The 23,051-nt window shown below is 38.5% G+C and overlaps 1 protein-coding gene across 1 annotated transcript in view; it reads right to left on the reverse strand.

Annotated features, from left to right (window-relative positions):
* Positions 1-22,285, reverse strand: part of prkar2aa (protein kinase, cAMP-dependent, regulatory, type II, alpha A) — a 46,036-nt gene extending 23,751 nt beyond the window's left edge. The window contains 2 exon segments of the mRNA XM_040047319.1: positions 19,660-19,934; positions 22,125-22,285. Of these exon segments, the coding sequence (XP_039903253.1) occupies positions 19,660-19,909 (250 nt within the window). The 5' untranslated portion in view covers positions 19,910-19,934; positions 22,125-22,285.
* Positions 22,286-23,051: the final 766 nt, after the last annotated feature.

Here is a 23,051-nt window from a genome sequence, read left to right on the forward strand (position 1 = left end):
CGTTAGTCCCAACACTGAATATAACCACACTACAGACAGACAAGTGTTTGTTTTTATGCGTTGTCGTTAGCAACAACAGCGGTAAAACCACCGCGTGTTCACTTGTTCCACGTAAACCTTTCACAATAAAGCTCAAAATCCTGTTGAGACTTTTCAAAATAAACTGAATCACGTGAAAGATGCAGAGTGTTTACGGATGAGAAGCAAAAATGAGCCATCAGGTGCTAAAAAATAAACCTTAGACTCAAATGTTAGAACAGGCTTTTCCCCGCAGCACGCTGTGTAACAAATACTCAAAGAAAACGGCGGCTGTTACAACCTATGTCTAAAAATGTATAGTTTCATGCATCAGTTACAACACTCGACTTCAGGTTTGTGACACCCAGCTGGAAACACTTCACGCAAGTCGAGCTGCCCGAGATTCACAGAATTTACAAAAAATGTTACATTTTTGTGATTTATACCGTTATCGGACGATAGATGTCTTAATATCGGGATATGAGATTTTGGACATATCGCACAGCCCTACGGGGACTTGATCGTGCTTGGCATGTATGTGCTGCTGGCAATTTTTCAGAACAACACTGAAAATAGACTATGTGTGACTATTTGACACCCTCTATTAAATTAAGAAAATTTACCTTAAAGTCTAACCCTAACTCAAGTTTAAAAAATGATACACATGCACAGGTCCTATTACGGGAGGGGGAAGACCATTATTTTGCCAGCATATCAAACATAGCTGAAGAAGCGTAATGATTGACTGCTTTTTCATCTCTAATTCCACAGTAGCAACTCCCAATTACTGAGAAATTTGTATAGTTTCATCCCTACAACTTGGCTCAACCTGCAAAAATGAAATGTTAGTATTATTGTTTTGATATTGTGGCTTTATGTCTCATAGAAAAAAACAACAACTGCATCTAAAATGTTCACAGCTGATCTATGAATACATCCAAAATATAAAAACACACATTCAATAATCTTTCAATAAATGCAAAAAAACAAATATAATAACTTAGTTGGTACTAGCCCTGAGAATAAACTACGACTTTACAGACATTTGTGATTTGGATTTGATGTATTCCATCTATTCCTCTCTCCCCCCTCACCTAAAGCATATTCCCTGCTCAGCAACAGTTCCTGCCATCTGTTCCTCCTCTCTCCATCTTTTTTCATCCAGTCCTCTCAGCCTCTATGCTTATGCCTGTTCCTCTTACTTTCTCCGCCTCTCAAGGCCTGATTGATAAGAGCGTCAGGGGTCAGGGTCAGATGTGGAACTTCCCCTCACGTGTTACCTCTCCTCCAGAGCTAGCCGCCAAGGACTTCAGCAAGACTCTGCTGGCACGACCTCACATAAACACACTCGCATGCATTTACAAACAGTAGCTTAAACAGGCATTTGGACCCACAGCAAGACAGAAAGAGCAATCCACACAGATACATAAAGCATAAGAAAGGTGTTCATATAGGCACACAAACAGGAGATGTAGACACATAACTGGCAAGCTCAAAAGCAGACTCAATAAAGCACATCATCAGCTCGAGAAGTACTGCACACTCCCTTGTACACTGAATACAAATCCACTCACTGGAGGGAAAAGTACAGAGGACTGGCAGACTGGTCTGAAGTGGGGGAAAAAAATTCTCTGCCATTACCCTGCATGTCCTCCTCCGCAGATAACATTTACACATGTACCCCTATATATCAGCAGTCGGCCACAATACATTTTTTAATACAATTTTTAACAGCGATTTTTAATGAATACAGTTTTATTAAATTTAACTAAATGCATAGTAGGGAATAGGGGCAATATACCCTCAAAATTATATCACAATATTTCAAGAAGATTTCTGAATCTACAGAAAAAATACAGAACAACATTTCATCAAAGCTTGCAGCTTGCAGGCAGCATTATTTATAATATCCTTTTCTAATGAGCAACTGTCACAAATGACCCATTACATAATTTGAAGTGTGAAGCTATTGAAGCAAGGTGTCAGCACCAGGAGCATTACAGTGCAACAGTAGTGACACAGCAATATATCAAGCATAAAGATGTAAGCACTAAAGTAGCCTAGGTAGTATTTTCTCTGGAAATTTTAAGTAAAACTATAATATAGTTGTTTAACACTTTAGTTTAACAGCAACAGAAGTAAGAGTTAATCCTGTAAAATAAAATTGAAAAACATTTTCTAGCTGGTATGTTGTATATCTTGGGCCAAGATTTTTAACCAGTTGCTTTAAAACCCTGCCTTTTTACCATGTGACCACCTCAGTAATTTCCATCCACTGTTTGCTCTTCCTGTCATATGGTGTGCAGCTAGCAAGTGAGTCGTTTGTTTACTTTTGGGTTGCATATCACCAGCTTCTAGCATCTCCTCCTTTGTATCCTTGTACTCACTGGTATGTTTTTGAAGTGGTGAACCAAGTTTGCTGTTTCCATCTTGTTCCCTAGCAGGAACAATCTTCTTGCAGATTTCCCAAAGTACTACGCTTTGTTATAGGCTGTTAAGCTAGTTCTCTTTTTAGGTACTAAATCTTCATGGGAGGCCTTACAGGCAGCTTTGCTCACAGATATACCTAGTCTCATCTCCCTAGTGCACACAACAACTAAGGTAAATGCATAATGTTGCTATAGCAATGATATCATGATATGACATTTTAATATCACGTAAACATTTATACTGGTATTATTGGGCAATATGACACGGCACAACTCTAGTAGGGATACAATAGGTGGACATGGTGGGCGACTGGGTCGTCTCAGAGTCTTAGTCCCAGAGTAGTGAATGTTTGTCTTTTTTTCTTTTTTTTGGGCAACAAGAGAGCTACAACAACTTATTCCTTTTAGACTGGTCTTGTTGACCAAAGGTTTTTTTTTTTTTTTTCATAACTCTAGGTGAACTAAGCAGCAAGTGTAAAAAAACTGGAAAAAAAAAAAAAAAAAAAGTGGTGACAAAATAGCTTTGCAGTAAAAATTAAATAATTTGATCTCAATTGTCTTATCAAGAACAGTATTCTCACTGTTTTCTGATAAATCAGTTCAGTGTGTGGTTTCTGAATGTGCCAACACATGTGGTTGCTTTACAGAGAGGAAGCAGATCGATAACAAACCTTGTGGCATCTTTTTGTGTCATACTGGGTTAAAATGTGTAGTGCAATGCAGGTATCAAGAATGCTGACATATCATGCCTGCTGGTTGCAGTGCGTCATACCAGAGTCAAATTATGAGTGTCAAGCAACCTGCCAATTACTGCATCTAGCAAATTGGGACCTTACCAAATAGACAGAGCACACTCTGAAAATGCTTAATATTTCAACAAAATTATAGTTAACATCAGTTCATAACTGCACGTTCATACCACCAGCAGTAGGATGGAGATTACAAGGATCAAGCTTGTGAACTTTGGGCTCTTTTTTTAAAGTTCAACACCTAAAATAAGCAAGATAAGTCACAGCAGCAAAAACTATGGTGGTACTGTTGAAAAATACATGACATCAATCTCATCTGTTAAGCCTCAGCCCAAATAACCAAAAACAACATTTCAATATAACTCTTTTTAACAGTTGGAAGACTGTGCAAGAAATAGTTCTTTATGGATGCAGACTAATAACATAACCTGTTAATCAGGACAGCATAGAAATTTAGGAGATTTTAAGCAGCAATTCTTCAGGAGTTCACGGGAGGAAAGAGACAATTGAGTGGCGAGATATGAGGTGCTACTGCAATGAGCCAAGCAGGATTTTGGCAAGTGCTGATATAGATTTTTAAGGAGGAAAAATAGCTTTTATATCTCTATAAAGAGCAGTAAATCTACCAGCGCTACACTGAATGGTGCAAGAGCAATTTTACTCAGTAACTGGGCTATATCTTATACCCCATCTTAGGCAATTCGGCATAAAACAATAGCTTGTACAGTCACTGTGACATGCTGATGCAAAAACTAATGGTTGATGACATGTAATATAGAAAGTATGGACATAAAGGGACAAAGAAATTAAACTGGCACAGCCTATAGTTAGCTGTAATTTACCATGTGTTCTGGAATTTATGACTATGTAATAATTTATTTTTTGTTTTATTCATCTTATCCTCCACATTGTCTTTTCCTATACTTTTGATATGTACATACTACTTTTTTCCCCCTTCCGTTTATGTTGGTCTTGGAGGATCTACCTTGCTTGTATCTTTACACTGCCCTTTTCTTCCTTGTCTACAGTACTGTGCCTGCAGTGACATTTGCTGTAAATGTTGCATCCTACTGTTCACTGATTCAGACTATTTCGATTCGTCCTTGCCAAAACAAACGTCTCAGCAGTTCTCAAAGCCTATACCTTCATCTTTTTTGTCATAATGCTTCCTCTTTTTGCTATTACACTCAGTTTAGTTACTGTTTCAGTCTGTGTTTCACACCATGCGACTTTCTGCTCACTCCACATCCTGCCTATGATTTAACTCTTACCATCTCTCAACACAAAAAAAGTCTCGTCCTCTCCCTCTTTCCCCTTGCCCCATATGTGACTCACTCATTTTCCCAGTATCTAACCCCCTCTATCACACGCTCCCTAAGACTTAGGTCCTTAAAAGGAAGTAACCCTGTACTGCTTATAGCTGCATTGGTGTTAACCCTTTCCCATCACCACAGCCATCAGGTTTGCCAATGCCTCTAATGTCTTTAAGCTCAAATTGACTATTTTTCTTGTGTTTATTACTTCAATCTGTCACAAAATGTGATATTAAAGTAATATTGTCAAAACATTCTCACTAATACAATTTCCTGTATTACCCGTGTTTATGGGAACTTCTGGATAGTTTTTGACCACTAAAAATCAAATGCACTCCAAAGTGAACTTGTAGCAAATAACCAGAAAACCAAAAAAATGTGCCCTGCCACTTCCTAGTTAGATTCACACAGGGAGCAAAATGTTTTCTTTGTGTCAAGTAGAAGGTACATTCTGGCTTTTTAAAATGTACTACTTTCCAAAGTCAACTTGTAGCTGGCTGTAATATAACAAACCTGTCATCCTTTGTTTTTGGTGAGAAAGATAACTCAAAGAGTCATCTATGGAGTGGAAAGCTAAACACATCCCTTAGGAGATGGTTTACTGTGTAACCCAAAAAGCACACAATTCACACAGAGAAAAAAATAAATTGGCCGCACAGCTTACATGTGAGGTGGCTGAAAAGATAGACAGCACAGCTAAAAATGTAATGTTTATTTTGATTACTCAGTTATCTGAAGTCTGACTTAAGTATATACTCCAAGTTATCACAAAAGTCTCACTAAAATTTCAAAGTTTGTAAGCAGCAGCAGCAGCAGCAGCAGCAGCAATGGCAGCACAGACACAGGCGTACGAAGGCTTTTGCAAATGATATTCAAGCACCACGAGAAAGTGCTTATTTAAGGTCTTTGGAAATCCCCCATGCCCCTGGTAGTGTTAATACTATGCAATTCCCAAGTATTTACACAGGGTAGCAGTTAGAGTGGTGCTTCTTTTGCTGCACTTTTACAAACATCATGAGTGTGCTATCTTTTTCAATTATTGGACATCACATAGCATCAATGAAAACAAAAAACAAACAAACAGGCACAGACAAACTATGCTACATGACACCAAGACTAATCAGCGTCAAGTGTCACTTTAATCCAGCAGGAGCTACTTGATGCAATCCTGACCATTCTGAGTAAACTAAGAGAGGTTACAGTTCACTGATGATTGTCTACTCAATAAAATACATATTACTGACTCATAACCTAGTAGTTATGACTTGATTATGGGAGTGACCAAGCTAAATGACTACACTGTAGTTTGTTTTCCCAGACTTCTTCTCTCAGGGGGGCAATACACTCTCTCTAATGACCAATATGCTGCCTACTCCCAAAAAGAAATTCTTAGAAACACCACATTCATGAAGACAGCTAATAGTTACTGGTGACCACTGATGACAGCTTTATGCTGATGTCAAAGCTGATGCACAGTACTTGTGCCAGTATCAAGGAATTTGTGTAATCTTGCACAAGAAAAAGGATGATAAAAGATGGTTAATATTACAAAAAAAACAGGGGAAGACCACAGGAACAGTTTAAATTCCTGCAGAAATGGCGCTGAAGGATTCACCTGTGTTTTGGAGGAATTAGGACTACGGGATTATGAGGTTAACACGATGCTTCTAACACAATTCAGCCGAGTGTGGCTGAGTATTGGCAGTGATAGCAGCCCAAAACAAGCTGCCAGCTTGTCAGAGACAAGTAACAGCTAAGATATGAACACGAGTATAATTGCAACAATTAAATTTCCATTTAAAAAAACGTTTAAAGACCAAAAAAGGTTTGGTTTGTAAGTAGTGTTTAGTACGTTAATGTTAGCAGAATCTGCGATATAACTGACAGTTTGCTGGATTATAAATCTGCACAAGTTGGGCATTATTATCAGTCACCGGTGAAAACTGACGCTGCAGAACGTATATGACAGCAATCCCCCTTCTGACTTTATCTGGTACTAAATTTATGAACCTAGCTGGTGTAGTTTTTCTGCAACATTTATCATCTGTAAATAGCAGGAAATAATTTATAGTCCTTAGCCTCAGGCGCCTGTGTCATGACCAACCTCGATTCCCCTTTTGGTGACTCCGATGTCGTGCAGAGAACTCCCAGATTATGGTCCTGCAGTTTTCTGTGCTTCTGCTTTCCCATTTTTTGTGAGCAAGACTTTAGTTGAAAGAGATGAACACAGACCTCTCCTACATTGAGTTTTTCTTCACTCAAGTTGCTGTATTAAAGACTGAAATGCTTATGGAATAAAACTTAACAGTCTGACTGAAAACTGTGACGTGTCAGACTAGAGATTCACCAGTTATGAAAATAATCTGAGCTCTGGCAAGTACATTAACAGGAACTAAGGTTAGTTTGCAGACTACAGGCATCATAACCTTCTACAAAGTGAGAATGTAGTGTGAATTTATGTACAGGGTGCCATAAATAATATCCCCAACATAGAGACACAATTCATATATTTTTTTTTGTTGTTGCTTAGTTAATTTTAGTAAAGTGTATATAGACGCGTTTTCGTAACCGCATGTAGGGCGAAGCATCTTTAATTATGTCATCATGTGAAGTGTACAGGTGCTACACAAGCGCATTACAAAGCATCCGATTTAAAAGTAAATAACACACACAATTTAGCACAGCAACATACCTTGCCATTATGAATACCGTTACTTTGATAGATTGATAAAGATTTATGTATCCCATGTCAGAAAAGGGCTCAAGGGATGACACATCCTTCATATGACAAAGGCAACCAAAGCAAAAAACATGAATAGCTATAATGAATCATCTGGCCAATATCAATATTAGTACCAATATTACTCCTCACACCAGACAGTGGTATTACAGCCAATGACTGGTTACTGTTTAGGATGGTATTTTGTACTCTTATTTATGTACTCTCAGGACCCGAAGGATCTTGCACATTTGCAAATGTGAAAATGTGCATTCCCAGTGCACCAATGTTCATACACTGAATGGTAAAGGCTACTTTGGGGGTACAAAGCAGATCTATATAATATTAGGGAGTTGGTGTTGTTGCTGTGGCTAACTGATGTAAGATTACTTGTACCCATGATAATGCTGCGTGCATTTATTTTAATCTGCAGGATGACAAAGAATGTCTTAACGCCCAAGTTTAAAAAAAATAAAAATATATGACCTTAAACAGTACTGTGTGGTGGTACAACTATGAACTGCAGAACGGTCAGCCTGCACAGCCAAGAGCGTAACACATTCTGATCAAAGCACTGAAGTATAACATAAACAAAGCCAATGTGGTTTCCCATTACATGACCATTTACAGTCACAAAAGTGGGTCAAAATTCCAAATTCTCAAGCTTATGTTTACAGTTAAATGTCAAATGGTAGTGAATTTAATTACCTAACTCATGGGTACCACTTGTTATGCCACTGAAACAGCCAAGCGTGTTTGACCTGGTCCTTCAGTCAAGTCAACAAATCCAACCCAGTACACATAATTAGTTTGTGTTACTATGGAAATGAAGGAAGTCTATAAGATTTAGAAAGATAAATTTACAACAAACAGCAAAAGCAAACAAGTGACAGGTTGCACTCATCCTCCTTTTGTTTTTAATTAATCACTCTTATTTTCTTTGATTCTCACTTGCAGCTTCAATTCTTACTGACTGCCAATGAACAGAGCAGCTACTCTTTTAAGAAGAAAAACAGTAATAGGGTTATACAAACCCACATTATCAGGAGTGCAACGCAAGGACAGGGATATGAAAGTCAGTCATATCAAGGCTATGCAAATATATTGCTACAGATACTTGTTATGGAAGTGAGGGCTGTGAACTACCTGTGACCTCCCAACTTTCTTTATCTGATTCACAATTATGTGAGACCGCTCCCTTTCACTGTCATGTCCAGCAGCAATTGGCTGAGAGTATTTTCAAGGACAGTGGTTTCTATGGTAACAATAGCTGCAACAGTGTAGAGCGCCATGTTAAAGGCAATCTACATGTCTTGAAGCGAACCATTTCATTTTTTATTTTAAAGGTAGTTATTTAGACCCCCTATTGTCAGGTAAGTGGTGAAAACTACTGGTGGGTTTTGGGATTCACCATTTATCATTATCAACTGTTAGCAAATAAAACAAATTTCTTTCACCAAGTATAGTCCATTCACATGGTTTTGTTAAAAGCAACCTGCCATTTCCTCCTACAAGGTGGTTGTGTTTTCAATCATGTTTGTCTGTAAACTAATAAAACATCCCAAAATCCTAGGTGCGGGGAAAAAAAAACAACAAAAAAACAAAAACAAAAAAACAAAACCGGCTTTGAAATTAATGCTTACCTTTAAAGTGGCGACACTGATCCATCATCATCAAATGAGAAACAAGGCAAACTGCTGGATTTTTTCCTAATAGAATTTTTTTAAGCTAGAGAACAGAGTACATTTGTACATTTCGGTAGAAATACAGACAGTAGATCTGTAGGTCCAAGGTAAATGAGTAAAGAACCAGCGAGTGTTACAAGTTGCTACTGTTATAGCTGCTCAGCATAGCTGTTTATCTATCCACTTACATTAACTAATTATGGTCGTCTAAATCAATGAGCAGCATATGTTAATGCTTAAACTTTTCTTTATGCAGCAAGTGAGAAACTCCAGTCTGTGTGTTTCTCTCTCAACAGGGCCACACATTATGCAATATGGAAGGTGGATCAGGAGGCCTGTTCTGCTGCCTAGCAGTGACGCCAAATAGTCGATAGACTATGGAGCAACTTGTCCAACCCTGCAGACCATTTTATTTCTTTTATTACTGTGCTAGTAAGTATTTTAATTCCAGATGTTGCATTCATAAATGATCTATAACAGGCTTACATCTTGTTTTAAAATGAACACTGGAAGTCCAGAAGGAATAGCTCTAGTATTGATGTAAACTACCACCATTCCCTACAACCCTTCCCTCCACACTAACCTATAGTGTGGGTTGGTATGGAAGGAAGGATTTTTGGAAGGCTGAGGTTTGAGGAACATGAAGGACTCCAATTTGCTATAACCTATATACTTCAGGTTCATCTCTCCTTTTACAAATCAAAGGAGTTTAGAAATTAAAAAAAAAAAAATCCCCAATGACTTTTGCCTAACACAAAACACAAAAAAAATAAAATAAAAAAGGCTAATTTCATATGTAACAAATTACACAAACAAGCATTAGTGCTTGTCTACATAAAGCTTTCTCCTTGTGCATTCAATAAAATCCCATGAAATATAAAGTTCCAGGATGCCCAGTCTGAATTTTGTTGTGATTGTTTTTATTTGAACAACAAATGTATACAAATACCTGCTGCCTAGTGGCTCCAATATTAAAATGTTATTCGATGAGTTAAAGAAAACAAAAACCCTGCAAGGTTAATTTTTACCTCCTCAGCAACACTTGATGGAGGCCACTGTGCCACTGATTATTTAGGTTGATTATAACAAATCTCCTTTAAGCAGTTATGCAACAAAATATTGTATTATAGAATACTTCTGAACAGTATTTACATCCTGTCAGCTAAAGAGGCTGAAAGAGCAGATAAAGTAAAACTTTAAAGATATTTGGCTGATATTAACCACAGCTTTCTCGCTCATTCAGTCTCCTCTTCTCATTCATGCTTTCCTTCTTTCTCAATACCTCGAACCCTTGTTAATTCTCTTTCTTACTGTGCCAAAGATGGTTCTGCTAAACCGCCCTAATAACCTCTCTCTCTAAGCCATGTCACCTAATGAGATTGGGCAAGTACATCAAGACAAACACACGCAGGCCAAGGGAGACAGGGGATCGTGAGAATGACACCGTAGGTTCCAGTGGAAACAGAACGGCAAGCTGACAGACCGATTGAGAGAACAAAGGGAGGACATGACTGTTGACATAAAATCCAAATTCAAATGTTTAAAGAGTGTATATATCAATTTCAACTTGATGTTGTCATCTTTGTCCTATTTTTAATTAAAATATAGGATTTACATGATTTGCAAAATATAAATCATAAATTTCCTTTTACACAATGTCCTACTTATTTAAGAACCAAGGTTAAAATGATGTGTTCTGTCATGGCTAACACATAGGTAAACAACCTGCCAATGGCGGACATTAAATACTAAGTTACTATGATATCTTTTTTTTTTTTTTTAATAAATGCACGTATTTTTGGTAGAAATTATTTAAAAAAATAAACTGATAACCGACCAGGTTTCAGGTTCGTCAGTTCATTCTTATCTCACATCGCTAGGTTGTGAAACAGAACTAAAACAACAACTGTTGGTCACAGGCTTATCTGAGTTTACTGCATTGAACAGGCAGCTGACTTCATACTAAATGAACTATTCAAAATGTGTATATACATACTCAGACAACCAAGTTTCCCTTCAGCATTTACCTTTGAACCTTATGTGAACACAATTTTTCCTCTACACCAGGGGTGTCAATCATAAGGCCCAGTGGCCAGAATCAGCCTGGTAAAAACTCTAATCCGGCCCACTGGAAAGCTTAGGGAAATGGCTATTCATACTTCAAAAGTAATTTTGTAAGAGATAAAGAATTAAATGACAGAAAAATTCCTTTTTTAATCACCATCCACTATAGGAATTTCTGTTCAAAACTTTTCAATTTTGTAATTACAGGAGTCTGGGCTACCAGGATTTTCTTTCTGTAATTGTACATATTTAATTTGTGCTGACAGCTTTCTTCCATTTGCTATCAGCATTTCTTTATCATGTAGAAAATCTGAGATGTACTTTTGCACTTTTTTCTGATCTTAAGATATCTCAAGGATTAAATATGTAGTTAAACTTCCAAATAAAGAACCTTGAACCTTGAACCATCCATTGTCAGGAAGGGGGACTTGCACTGATGCAGCCCACTTAAAACTGAAGTGATGTAAAATGAGTTTGACAATCCTGCTCTGTACTATATGCGCTATAATTTCCATTTATAGATGTTTTCTATATGAATATATGAGAGCAGCATGAGCTAAGAGAGAATAATCAACAATGGCTGCTCCATGAAAAGGAAAAGCACTTGTTCACACAGGAAGCATGTTTGCAGACAATTCAATAGTGGCTAAGAGTGCTCAAAAATGACAAAACAATATAAGACATATGGATCTGATACATTTCTGTGACGATACATCTTTGGTATACATCAGGAATCAGTTAGAGTGCCATGAAAATGTGTGAAAAAAAGCAAAAAAAAAAAAGCAAAAAAACAACAACAAAAAAAAAAAAACAACAACATTGGTTTACTTCTTAGTAAGGACCGGGATTCCCAAATTCCAGCCTGGAGCTATGGCCCTCTGAGACAAATGTGGCGCCAGTAACAACCCTAAACGCTGGAGGAATGATTCCCACATCCTTTAGTTGTATTTGTTTCTTTTTATAATTTCAATTCAGGTCTTTGTCATCCTCCTTAACTTTGTTGCTATCCCATGCCCTCATCTGTTCACTCCCCTCTGTAGTTCCCCCGCTTCTCTCCCAGGAGAAACATCAATAAATGAGCATGTTTCTGATACCTAGAATATTGGTTTAGTGTTAGTTTTATTGCCTTTATTTGACCAGTGAATTGAAACTAAAACTCTTGCTTTGTGGATTGTCCAAATTGGGGGGGGGGGGGGGGGGGGGAGTAAAACTGGTTAAAACATTTTCTACAAAAAACATTGATGCTTCTCAGCTCTTTTACTTCCTGTTCTCTTTCTTCTTACTTTAATTTGCACATCTTCATATACAGTGCGTATAGTAGGATAAATACAGCATGTTTTGTTAGAACACTGGGGTAAGCTAAATAACTTTGAGCCTTTAACTTTTTCAAAAAAGACTATAGTTTTATTTTTCAAGAAAGAGTGAAACCAAACCAAACTAAAGTACAGACCTGATCATTTCCACTGATGGGAAGTCTGGCTTATACCACATTATCTATTGCATATGACAATCAAAGGTGAGACGTAACACATAATGAACTGAATTCACAAAACATCACACCTTCTTCTAATGCACCAAAGAGATCAACATGATGACATGACAGTAGTCTGCACTGGTCAACCTGACCCTTTTGCACGACTGGGACAGAGACAGTCTCCTGAGAGGGTTCCAGCCTGGATTTAATGTACACCAAGAAGGCTGGCATCATACTCAGATCTGTTGTCCAGAAGTATGTAATCTAGATGCCTCTGATGGCGGTAATAAATCTACATATATGTGTCACTGAAGGCTTTAACTGGACTGGCGAGGCAGGGTTCAGACAGCATTATGATTCACAAGAATAGTGTGCTAGAGACACGGGATGCATATTAACTTCAAACAGGAGCAGCAGAAGATAAAATGCAATCTCTCTCTTTAAGCCAGTCATCCCTCACCACTTCCTTATTTTGTTGCAGGGACTAAGATGGCTAGAGGATAGAGAACAAGGAAGTACAAAGGTTCAAATGATGTCTACTAGCAAATACATGCAAGCCAAGTTGTCTCATAGCCTGCTGTACCAATAACCGATGACAATCCCTTAAATGGACAACGGAGATTAGGACAGCTACATAAATGTCTCCTGAAATCTCATTTCCACATAAAGTGTTTGAGACTTGAAGGGTGACTAAAGAACTGACACTATAGCCATCTCAAACTATTTTAGTGTATTGTTATTTTAAAAAGATATAGATCCAAAAAATGATGTAAAGACAAATACTTCAAAAAGTCATATACAGAAATATACAAACAGGACAATAGAATTAAGAAAATTTGTTGGTTTCCATATACATTTTTTTTTTAATTCAAAGAGATGTGAAGAAACAGGGTGAAGAAAGGTAGAGAGATAAGGCTACAAAGACATTCAAAAAAAGAGACACCAAGATAAAAAAAAAAAATTAAAAAGCTGACAACGAAGTTTAAGCAGATTAAAAAAACAAAACAAAAAACAAACAAAAAAAAAAAAACACCACACACACACAATCTGAACAAATCAAAGGAATAACACAACAAAGAGCAAATTTAGAGTTCTACAGTCTGATCAACAGGCAGACAAAAAAATACATACATACATGCATACTACTCCCCTGGTGCTAAAAAGGAAAAGAAAACGCAGAGTGCACGAAAGAGATTATGACCTTAGCCATGTTTAAAGACTCCACCCCCCATTAGACTGGCATGCTTTAACCACGAATCATTTAGCAGCAGTACAAAGTTATTTAGCATAAGTAAAACAGTTACATTACTAGTTAATTTATAATATATGATACAATACTGAAAAAAAATTCTTAAATGCCATTTCTCAGCTTTACATACATAAACTTGTTATTGACATCAGCACAAAAAGTGGGCTTAAAAATTAGGTGCTTAAAGACGTATTTGACCATAAACGTGGTTCAAATTCCAGTATCGTGAATTTGGAACATCACATCTTCTGCTATGTACTCTACACGGCATTTAAAATAGATGGATAATGATCTCTGGTATTAATGATTAGTCAATCCAGGCAATTTTTATCTTATTTTCCAATTAATGCAGAAAATGAATATCATTATTAAATGTATTGTAATTGTGTCTGCTGACGCACAACTTTGCCACTACTCCTCAATTTCTTGATTAAAGTGGTGTCACTGTCACACTGAAACTGCTGTGTGTAGGAAGGGCATGGAGAAGAGCAAAGGTGAGACAGACCCAGACAGATTTTATGACTTAATAATTGGTAATATCACGTATTGTCACCAACTGGGATAGGCAAAATTTTTCATAGTTGTATCTGAAGACTTTTCAGCTAGTACAGCCTACTCCTTCTTCTTCTTAATGCCATAAGTGTGGTATTACTCCCCTCTGAATATCCTATTACCAGCACTCCATTATCTTACAGCTGGTTCAGTTTATGTGTTTGGGCTACCGAGTTTAGATTCAGTCAGGTTCAGTCTATGGAGGTAGCCAATCCTACGAGGGTCACACAAACACCATGCTGGTAATTTGATAATTACTCGCCCTGAACATGAACAAAAACCCTGTTTTCATCTGGACAGAAGGCTAAAAAAAAGGCATTTTCAAAACTTGTCTTTTTTGCATATGATAAAAATAAGACAAGAGTAAAGACAGCAACTGCATTAGTGAACTGTCAGCCAGGCAGAGTAGTATGAGCCGTCTGGGGGCTTTTCCACTTAACACCATCAGACTGCCAGTCCAACTGGTCTCCATAGTAGGCTGGATGAGATTTGCCTGCAGGCTAAAAGCACCCTGGACATACACTGCTGTCTACTAATCAGGTCACCTGTTGCACAACACTAAACTGAGACTAGTCACAAGCACGCAAACCTACAGATATAAAATTGTGCACACTTACAGTGACAAAAGTCATTTGAGTGTACATGTACTCCCTCTTCCACTAATCACTGTTACCACTGTGCACAGACACAAAGCTCCTAGACGAAAATGAAAACTGACATCTCAGCTCGTCTTACTGAACCAATTATTAGTGTCTTTAGAGACAAAGCAGTCTGTACTTTCATCCCAAATAAGTGAAACTAAAGCACAAAGCAATATTAAGGGGGGAAAATGGTCCAGTAGCAAATGTATGAATTAAAGAGGGATAGAAAAAAATGAAAACAGTAGCAGGATCACAATGTACATCAAAGAAAACTATAGGAGTCTCTCTGTTTTCTCTTTTAGAAACAGTTTGTTCTGACAATCATGTTATGAGTTAATTTTATCTACTAAAACAAACAAACAAACAAACAAAAACAAAAAAAAGCCAAATCAAACTGCTTAAGAGACATAGGAAAAATGTGGAGGGAAAAAAAGAGGGCCATAGAGGGAGAAAGGGAGAACACTATGGGAGCAAAGGAAGAGACTGGGGGGAGCAGGGTGTAAACAACACTGAGGTGGTGGTGACAGAGCAAGGGTGGAGACAGAAAGAGGTCACAGGCAGAATTTCATCACATTGTGTGCGGCCATACTCTGAGCTAAATTACGCAGAGCCTTTGACACAAACCAAACATGCAAGAAACACATTTTATCTATTCCACACAGAAACAAACTGTGGTCTGCATTGACAGACACATCCACACATTTGTCAGCTCATATGCCAAACTCGGACTGATAAATTTTGAGCTCTGATGAAGCTTTCGGATTTGGTCAGATGATGAATTTTGGGACTGGGGGACTCTTGTGGCCATGCAAAACTAGAACAACCACATCTTCAATGCAAATCTACAAGTGCATGACAGTGTTTTTCTATCATGTTGGACAGATATGACAGAAACTAAAACACTTGACACTTGCAACACAAACTCAAAAATATATTTTTTTCCAATTACTGGTGTTTCAACCATAGAGCTTTAATGTTTCCTGTACATTTTCTTTGGTAGAAGAACTTAAATACATAAATTTCTAACAGTATTTACTCTTAACAGGGCAAGCACACTTTAACTCAAAACATTTACTCTAGGTTTAATCACATCAAAACAAACCTGATGACACACTGTCACGTTTAATTTGCACCTAAATAAAACAGCAAATGAGTTTGAGATCTGGAAACCTTTTATTGCACTTTATTAAATTTTTGTAAGGCCCTCAATCCTGTTATTTAATGTGTTCCAGTTTGATGACATTTAAAGGCTGGTGGACACCCTTCTTAGAAAGATGTCTATGTATCATAAAAAAAAAAATTCTAACAGACCTTATCTCTTAATCTAATGGTGTGTTTAACAGCAACAGAAGATTTGCAGTCCGAAATGGATACCAACCATCTGGGAAAATTTGCACTTACTGTTGCAAGAGAGCTGCTGCGATGAAAAGGAAACACTGATGACGTTATGACTCCTCTCAAGATATGTTTTCAAAATACCAGTGCTTATAAATAATCAAAACAACACACGGAGGTAGAATTTTGAAAATATGGACCGATGCTTTTAAGGAAGGAAAAAACTTTAAAGTGTTACAGTTAAATCATTACTAGACAAAACTAGCTAAGAGCTATTAATCTATGGAAAATCTGCACTCTGAAGAGAAAAATCTAAGCTAGCATTCTGTTATGAATCCATGCAGCACAACCATCTAGCTACAAAGCATTTCTACAAAGTTTTGTGCAGCTTAGAATAATTACATAAACCCATTCTCTTCTCCTCCCCCAATTATTTTTTAATACAGCCTCTGCTTTATCCCTGCTGTCTTTCTTATAAAAACACTTTTAATTAGTTTCTATTATCATCATTTCTAGGAGTCATCTGTCCCTCCATCCATCTTTGACTAAAAAGCCCTGCTTGTTTCAGTCAGAGGCATCCATTCATCCCCTCCTGTTTCTCTTAGTGAACAAGCACTGCTAAACTGACAGTAGAGGAGGCAAGGAGAGGAAAACCACATATACAAATTAGAAAGATGCCCTTGTGTTGCACCCTTTTTATCATTATCACTGTATTTCTGAAAACTGAGTAAAATGGACGCATTTGTTCTGGATTCAGCTACTAACCATTAAAGGTAAGTATGATGCAATCCTAATATTCACAGAAGTGAATTTTACTCCTGCCAAATACAAATCTTAAATTCACTACCAGAAACCCAGTTTGGTGTCCATGTCACCCGTTCAGCAAAAAGAAAGAAGATTATAAAATTGTCAATAAATGACTTCTTAAAAGCTCAGCCTCAATATAAAAAGGGTTACTTAAAAACCTGAATATCACCAAAATATGATGGATGTATAACTAAATCCTCTATTGTTAACCAGCTTAGACCTGTGTGGTGAGCCCTAAGTGGATTCAGGCAGCAGGAGTTACAGAAACAAGACAAGTAAATTACCGCAAGACGTCCTGTTTTTAGGGATACGGTGTACCATCCATGGAAATACACAAGCAGCTATCTAGTTCATTTACATGTTAGGCCTTTAGCCAACACACTCAATGATTTCCTTCAGAGCAAAAGAAAGGTTAAGAGCACACTGGTGAGTCATCGTAAATGTAAGTAGCCTATTAAAACAATAGAATTAAAGTCTAAAGAATATCCAGATACCACAGATTCATGAAAAAAAAAAATCAACCAAAACAACACAACTGGAAAAGCACCTTGAACTTCTTTCAATTTTTTCTTGAATTCAGGGCCAGCTAAACAATATTTATATTAGACTGCACAGCTCAATACTATTTCAGCTCAATACTAATTTCACAACAGCCATACTTTATAAAGAGGATAGCAACTCAAAATACCTTACCTGCCAACTCAGCAGTAATACAGTTTAATCACTTGTGCTCCAAATGTGAGAAAAATTACTCCTAGTCTTGAGCAGAAGGCATGCAAGAGAGGACATGCAGCAAGTACCAAATTCAACAAAATGCCCCAAATACCCAATCATAATTCAAGTAAGTAGAAGTATGACATTTGTATTTTACCAGCATAGTTTGCAGACTGTGCTGATAGTTATGCAGAATGTCCCCTTTATAGCTAACAGAACCAGGTTTGTATTTCTCGCCTAGAAAAATAAGTAATGACGTTCTTGGTTTGTGGATTAAAAATGTTAATTTGGTGTCTTCAGTACTCAAGCAACTGTCTTAGAGCACGTGCTAGTGAACTAACTGAATTAGATCACTCTTTATATCTATAGGCTGCAGCAGTGGTCAGGCAAGAGCACATGATACCTTTCATTATGCAGGCCTGTGTTATTACCATGAGAAATAATGTTAATGTTCCCCTGGGGGGAAGTATACACAAGCCTACTGGATAATCTAATGTCATGGAAGTCATGTGTGTGAACTCCAGAATCCAGATTTCTCCCTGGGGCACAACTGTTGCAGCTCCCTTTCCTTTATTATCCCCTAGAATGAGGTGTGATTTCTAATCACAGTGTACTTGGACACATTTTTTTTATGTCGTCACCAGGCTGGAATTTGAACGGTTGTGAAAGAATGCCATAACACAACTGCTTACTTTCACAAGTATGCAAAAGGACTCACTGAAACTCAAATACATCTGGCGCGTGTACACCAAAGCGTACGCGCGCGCGCACACACACACACGCACGCACACACAACTCTCTCAGCTGAAGTCACAGCTGTTTTACAGCGGGCAGAACCCATTTTGTATTAGCAGAAAAAGAAAACATAATCCCTGTTCACCATGAACCAGCTTGTACCAATCTACAAGGCTGGCCAACATTGCTTTCAGGAGAGATTAAAACTGTATATTTGGCATAATTGTTAAACCACAAAACTAAAATAGAAGCTCAAAAAAAAAAAAAGGAATACTAACAACAGGCCCAAAAAGAATAGATCTCATGAAGCCCAAAATTCACTTTAGTGCTCCGGTACCTGCTGGTGATTTGACAAAAGCTGTGCAGCCAGCTAGGTTGCAGCATTTGGGTTCCAATTACTATTTACAAACAAAAAAGGGGCTTCAGTTTTTATCTCCACATAGTTTCACATATATGCATGATAGTTTACAGATGATGCCAGTGAACATACTGGTGTGATCTAGGTCACATTGCTCTCAGGAGCACAGAGGACAGCTGAGTTTGGGAGCAGCTTACATCTTATGCCAGTGTGCCAAACACAAGGGATTGATGCAAAAGAGGCCCAGTATCACTATTGAGGTACAATTTAGAGTTATATATACACACACATTCACTGCTCTGGGAAAACATCATGCCGATTTTGTTATTACAACATTATATGTCGTTACAGGACAGCTTTACCTTGTTACCTTTCGCATTTTGGGCTACTTCAGTTTTCTGGAAGTATAAATTTAATTTAAGAATATGTTAAAGAGCAGATTGAATCTACATTTAACAAAGACGGCTCTTTCAGATCCTTAGACACATGTAAATAATAAATTATTTCTGATCCTGAAAGTCAGATGATGAGAATGTAGTAGACCCAGATTAGATCATGTCTGCTTTGCCAAGCTGTCTGCTCAGTGGGATTTTCTGAGAGCAAGTGCATGTATGAAAATATGGCAGACGTAACACGCTAAAGAATCTCCCAAGAAGACGGATAAATTCTGACCATATCAGTGACAAGTCTTTGGGCCTCACCTTCACTTGCTCTTTCCCTAACAAAATCAAACAATCACTCATTGTGTCCCATTTCACTCACACAAGCACCTGCACCACAACAGCTGACAATCTCAACAACAAAAAGATCAACCTACGTTCAAAGTCGGAGTCATCATCATCTTCATCATCCTCTCCATTGGACTCTGTTTGCATCGGCTCCCCGTCAAACATCACTCCTTTTCCCGTCTTGCCGCCTGTGCTGGCCCCATCCTGACTTCTGGTGTCCCGCAAACGGGTAAAGTATTGTACGGCAAAATCCACCAGGTCTGACGGCCTTTGTCGGAGCACCTCCACAGTGTAGCCCTGCAGCAGTTCTGTCAACCCAACCGGTATCTCAATACTCATGGCTGTGTGTGGCTTGATGTACTATCTAAAAGAGAAGAGAATATTTGTCACAACTGATCTTGGTACAGAATCATAATTGTGTTTAAGTGCAGGGCTGTGCTGTTGCCTATTTGCTGATTTACACAGCTGTGGCTTACTATAGACTACTATAAACGTGTGCATGACTTGTGAATGCTAAGTGACTGATGAAACCTATACAAATGAGAAAACTGATTAACTGAGTAGTTTGACAGCTACAGTCATTTATAACCAAGATAGTGTAATGTCATGTGAACTCTGCATGACATTGACAAGTTTATCTTTGGTTCAGCTCAGGAACACACAGTTCCCACAGCTGCACGTAATAGATATGAGCCTTGTGTTTTGTAAAGGGGCGATAAAAGCTGGGTTTCACTAATATTCAGGTTTCGTGTCGTCAGAAGCTGAGCTGTCAATCTGAGTGGGTAGCCGGCAGGAATTAGCTAGCAAAGCGGCTAATAAGCTCCCACTCATGACAACTAGCTGGTACACGGTGCTGTTCAAGCCACACATCCAACTTGCCTAAACTCCTCTATTTAAACTGAGCCTTAGTTAAGACGGAACGAGTGAAGAAAGCGTAGTCGAGATGTGTTTCAAGCACATTTTCACTTTCGAACCATTCAATTAGCTGTCGTGCTAGCTACTAAGCCACCTTCAAGGAAGCCTGTGCAGCTAGCTAACATTTGTAGTATGGCGTACTGGTTGTAGGTGCTAAGCCGCAGAAGAGTAGAAGACTGGATAGCCGCAAGCAGTGCAAGTTGTACAGGTTAAGCCATTTGTCAAGCTAACTTACTGCTGCGAAGTATGAGTCACTTACGTGCGATTCAGTCTCACCGGCTAAACTAGCCAGTCCCCTCCTTCCTGGTGTCTTCCTTGTTTGCTCTTATTTCGCGTCTTCTTTTAGCCAGTCTCTCTGCCAGTGTATGATCCGTATCCCTCCACAGAACACACTTGTCGAACGTAAAGCCAGCAATTTTACGTTACCGTCTCCTAACCTATCTAACCTTTGTGGGGGGTATTTCCCGTGCAAACCAACTGTATAGGGATGCTGGCTATTAAGTTGATAGGAGGGGAGTTTAAAAAAAAAAAGGAAAAGAAAGAAAAAAAAAAAACACTCGACTTCACCGTCGCAGCCAACAGCGTCCACGCACTTTGTGAGGGAGGGACTTGCTGTGGCAATAAGGCAAGAGCTAGCTAGCTAGCAGGCTAACTGGCTGAATTGCTAACTAGCAATTGCTTGTTTTCTTTTGGGAACTGTCGCCACTCTCCGCAAGACACCAAGTCAGCTGCTGCAGCCAGGTGACAGAGCCTAACCTTGTTGTTCGCAACGTTATGCCACGCCGCCGTTAATTACAACGCAAAGTACCCGCGAAAATACTGTTTAAAACGTTACTGTAGTAGCAGCACTGCTAATGACAGCACGAGAACCCAGCAAAATTAAACGAAACACGTTTCCTCCCTCCCGGCGAGGCAGTCCACGGCTCTACACGCACGAATGAACCACTGGCTCCGGAAAGCATGAGGAGGCGTGGTTACACAGTGAGCAGAGAGCGTTTGACGTAGATTGACAGAAAACAGGGCCAATTAAAATAAAAAAATTCCAATACCACAGCCAATTACATACAGCTCTTGGATTAGACGCGGTAGAGAAGGCAGAACCATATTTGTACAGTCACAAGAGGACCACACCTACAGAAGTGGCCTTGACAATTTGGTAAAGATGTGTGTGTGTAATAATTTAAACATTCTTTATATATGTAGACGCTGCTGAATGTGAATATCTGCCTTTGTCCAGCTGCCAATGGGGTGTCTCTGAGAATTATCATTATAGTTATGAGGACAATGGTCAATTTTGTTTCACTGTAACCCAAGTAACACACATTTTCCTGACAAATTAATTGCTGAAATGGGATGATATCAAATAGTAAACTGTATAAAAAGCTGCAACAAAAAACCTTTCTTGAACGGCCTTAACCTCGTTGGTGTTCACTTGCTCTCATCACTTTCTAATTTTCGTCCTTAACCTGGTATCTTTTATCCTTTCCTTCTTTCCAGACTCTCTGGGATTTCATAGATATGTTCAGATTAGGCAACAGTCTCTGCTATCACCCTCTGAGCCAATACATCAAATCTTCATGTAACCTTCTATTCCTACTTCTATTTTCATACACAGAGCTCTACTGAATTAGGGTACTACCGAAGGTTGCTGTTTCCCTTTCCATATTCCTGCCTTTGTTTACTTTGTTTTACTGCAGATCTTCGGGAGTCCACCCCCTGCAGAAATTAACCTGTCATGGTGCAGTGGGGTCACTGAGGGTGGATCTGAAGTATTCTGAGAGTATTGCTCAGGACCATTACAGCCCATGTCGCATCTCTTCTTCCATTTCTATTTCTCAGCTGTCACCAAGGTAAATCCGTTGCCATGGCCACAACGAGCCCGGATTTAATTCCTTGAACCGGTTTCTGATTGGCTCAGGTCTTTGTTTCCAACAAACGGGAAAGTCTACCTCCAGGCTCCCCCTGCTGGAAGAATGAACTCCATAAAACAAGTAAAACGTTTATATATAAAAATATACCTCCACATTGTCATTGAACAGGTTAGATTGTGGAAAACGATACACTGTGGAAATTAGTTATTGTTAACCCAACTTCCCTATCCCTTATCCTGAGAAATCACCTATGTATAATTTGTATATATAAAATGGCCCGGGGTTAGATTGTGTATTTCCTTACTCTCATTCCCCTTATTGTATCTGTAACATGCAACTGAATTTCCCGGAGGAACCTACCCAAGGGATTAATAAAGTTTCATCTATCTATCTATCTATCTATCTATATCTTATCATGGTGGTATAATATACAGATTTAGAGTGTGGATTCTGGCCATGGTTTTCCTGGAAGTATCATCCTTTGAGAGTTACTGCTAATGTGGTCCTGACAAACTCTAAAAATGTCTCAAGGAGAGCTACTAACCTATTTACTGGGTAAAGAGGAGGAGGAAAAGCAGAGAAAACAGGGAACCAGAAGAAAATTGGACAGCTTTTGTATTTTTCCTTTCCAAACACTTGAGTCTTGGACTTCAGACATACAGCAACTTTGATGGATGAGGAGGAGAGAAGAGTGA

This window comes from Simochromis diagramma, unplaced genomic scaffold (genome assembly GCF_900408965.1).
Source record: "Simochromis diagramma unplaced genomic scaffold, fSimDia1.1 OVJJ01000387.1, whole genome shotgun sequence".
Taxonomy (NCBI): domain Eukaryota; kingdom Metazoa; phylum Chordata; class Actinopteri; order Cichliformes; family Cichlidae; genus Simochromis; species Simochromis diagramma.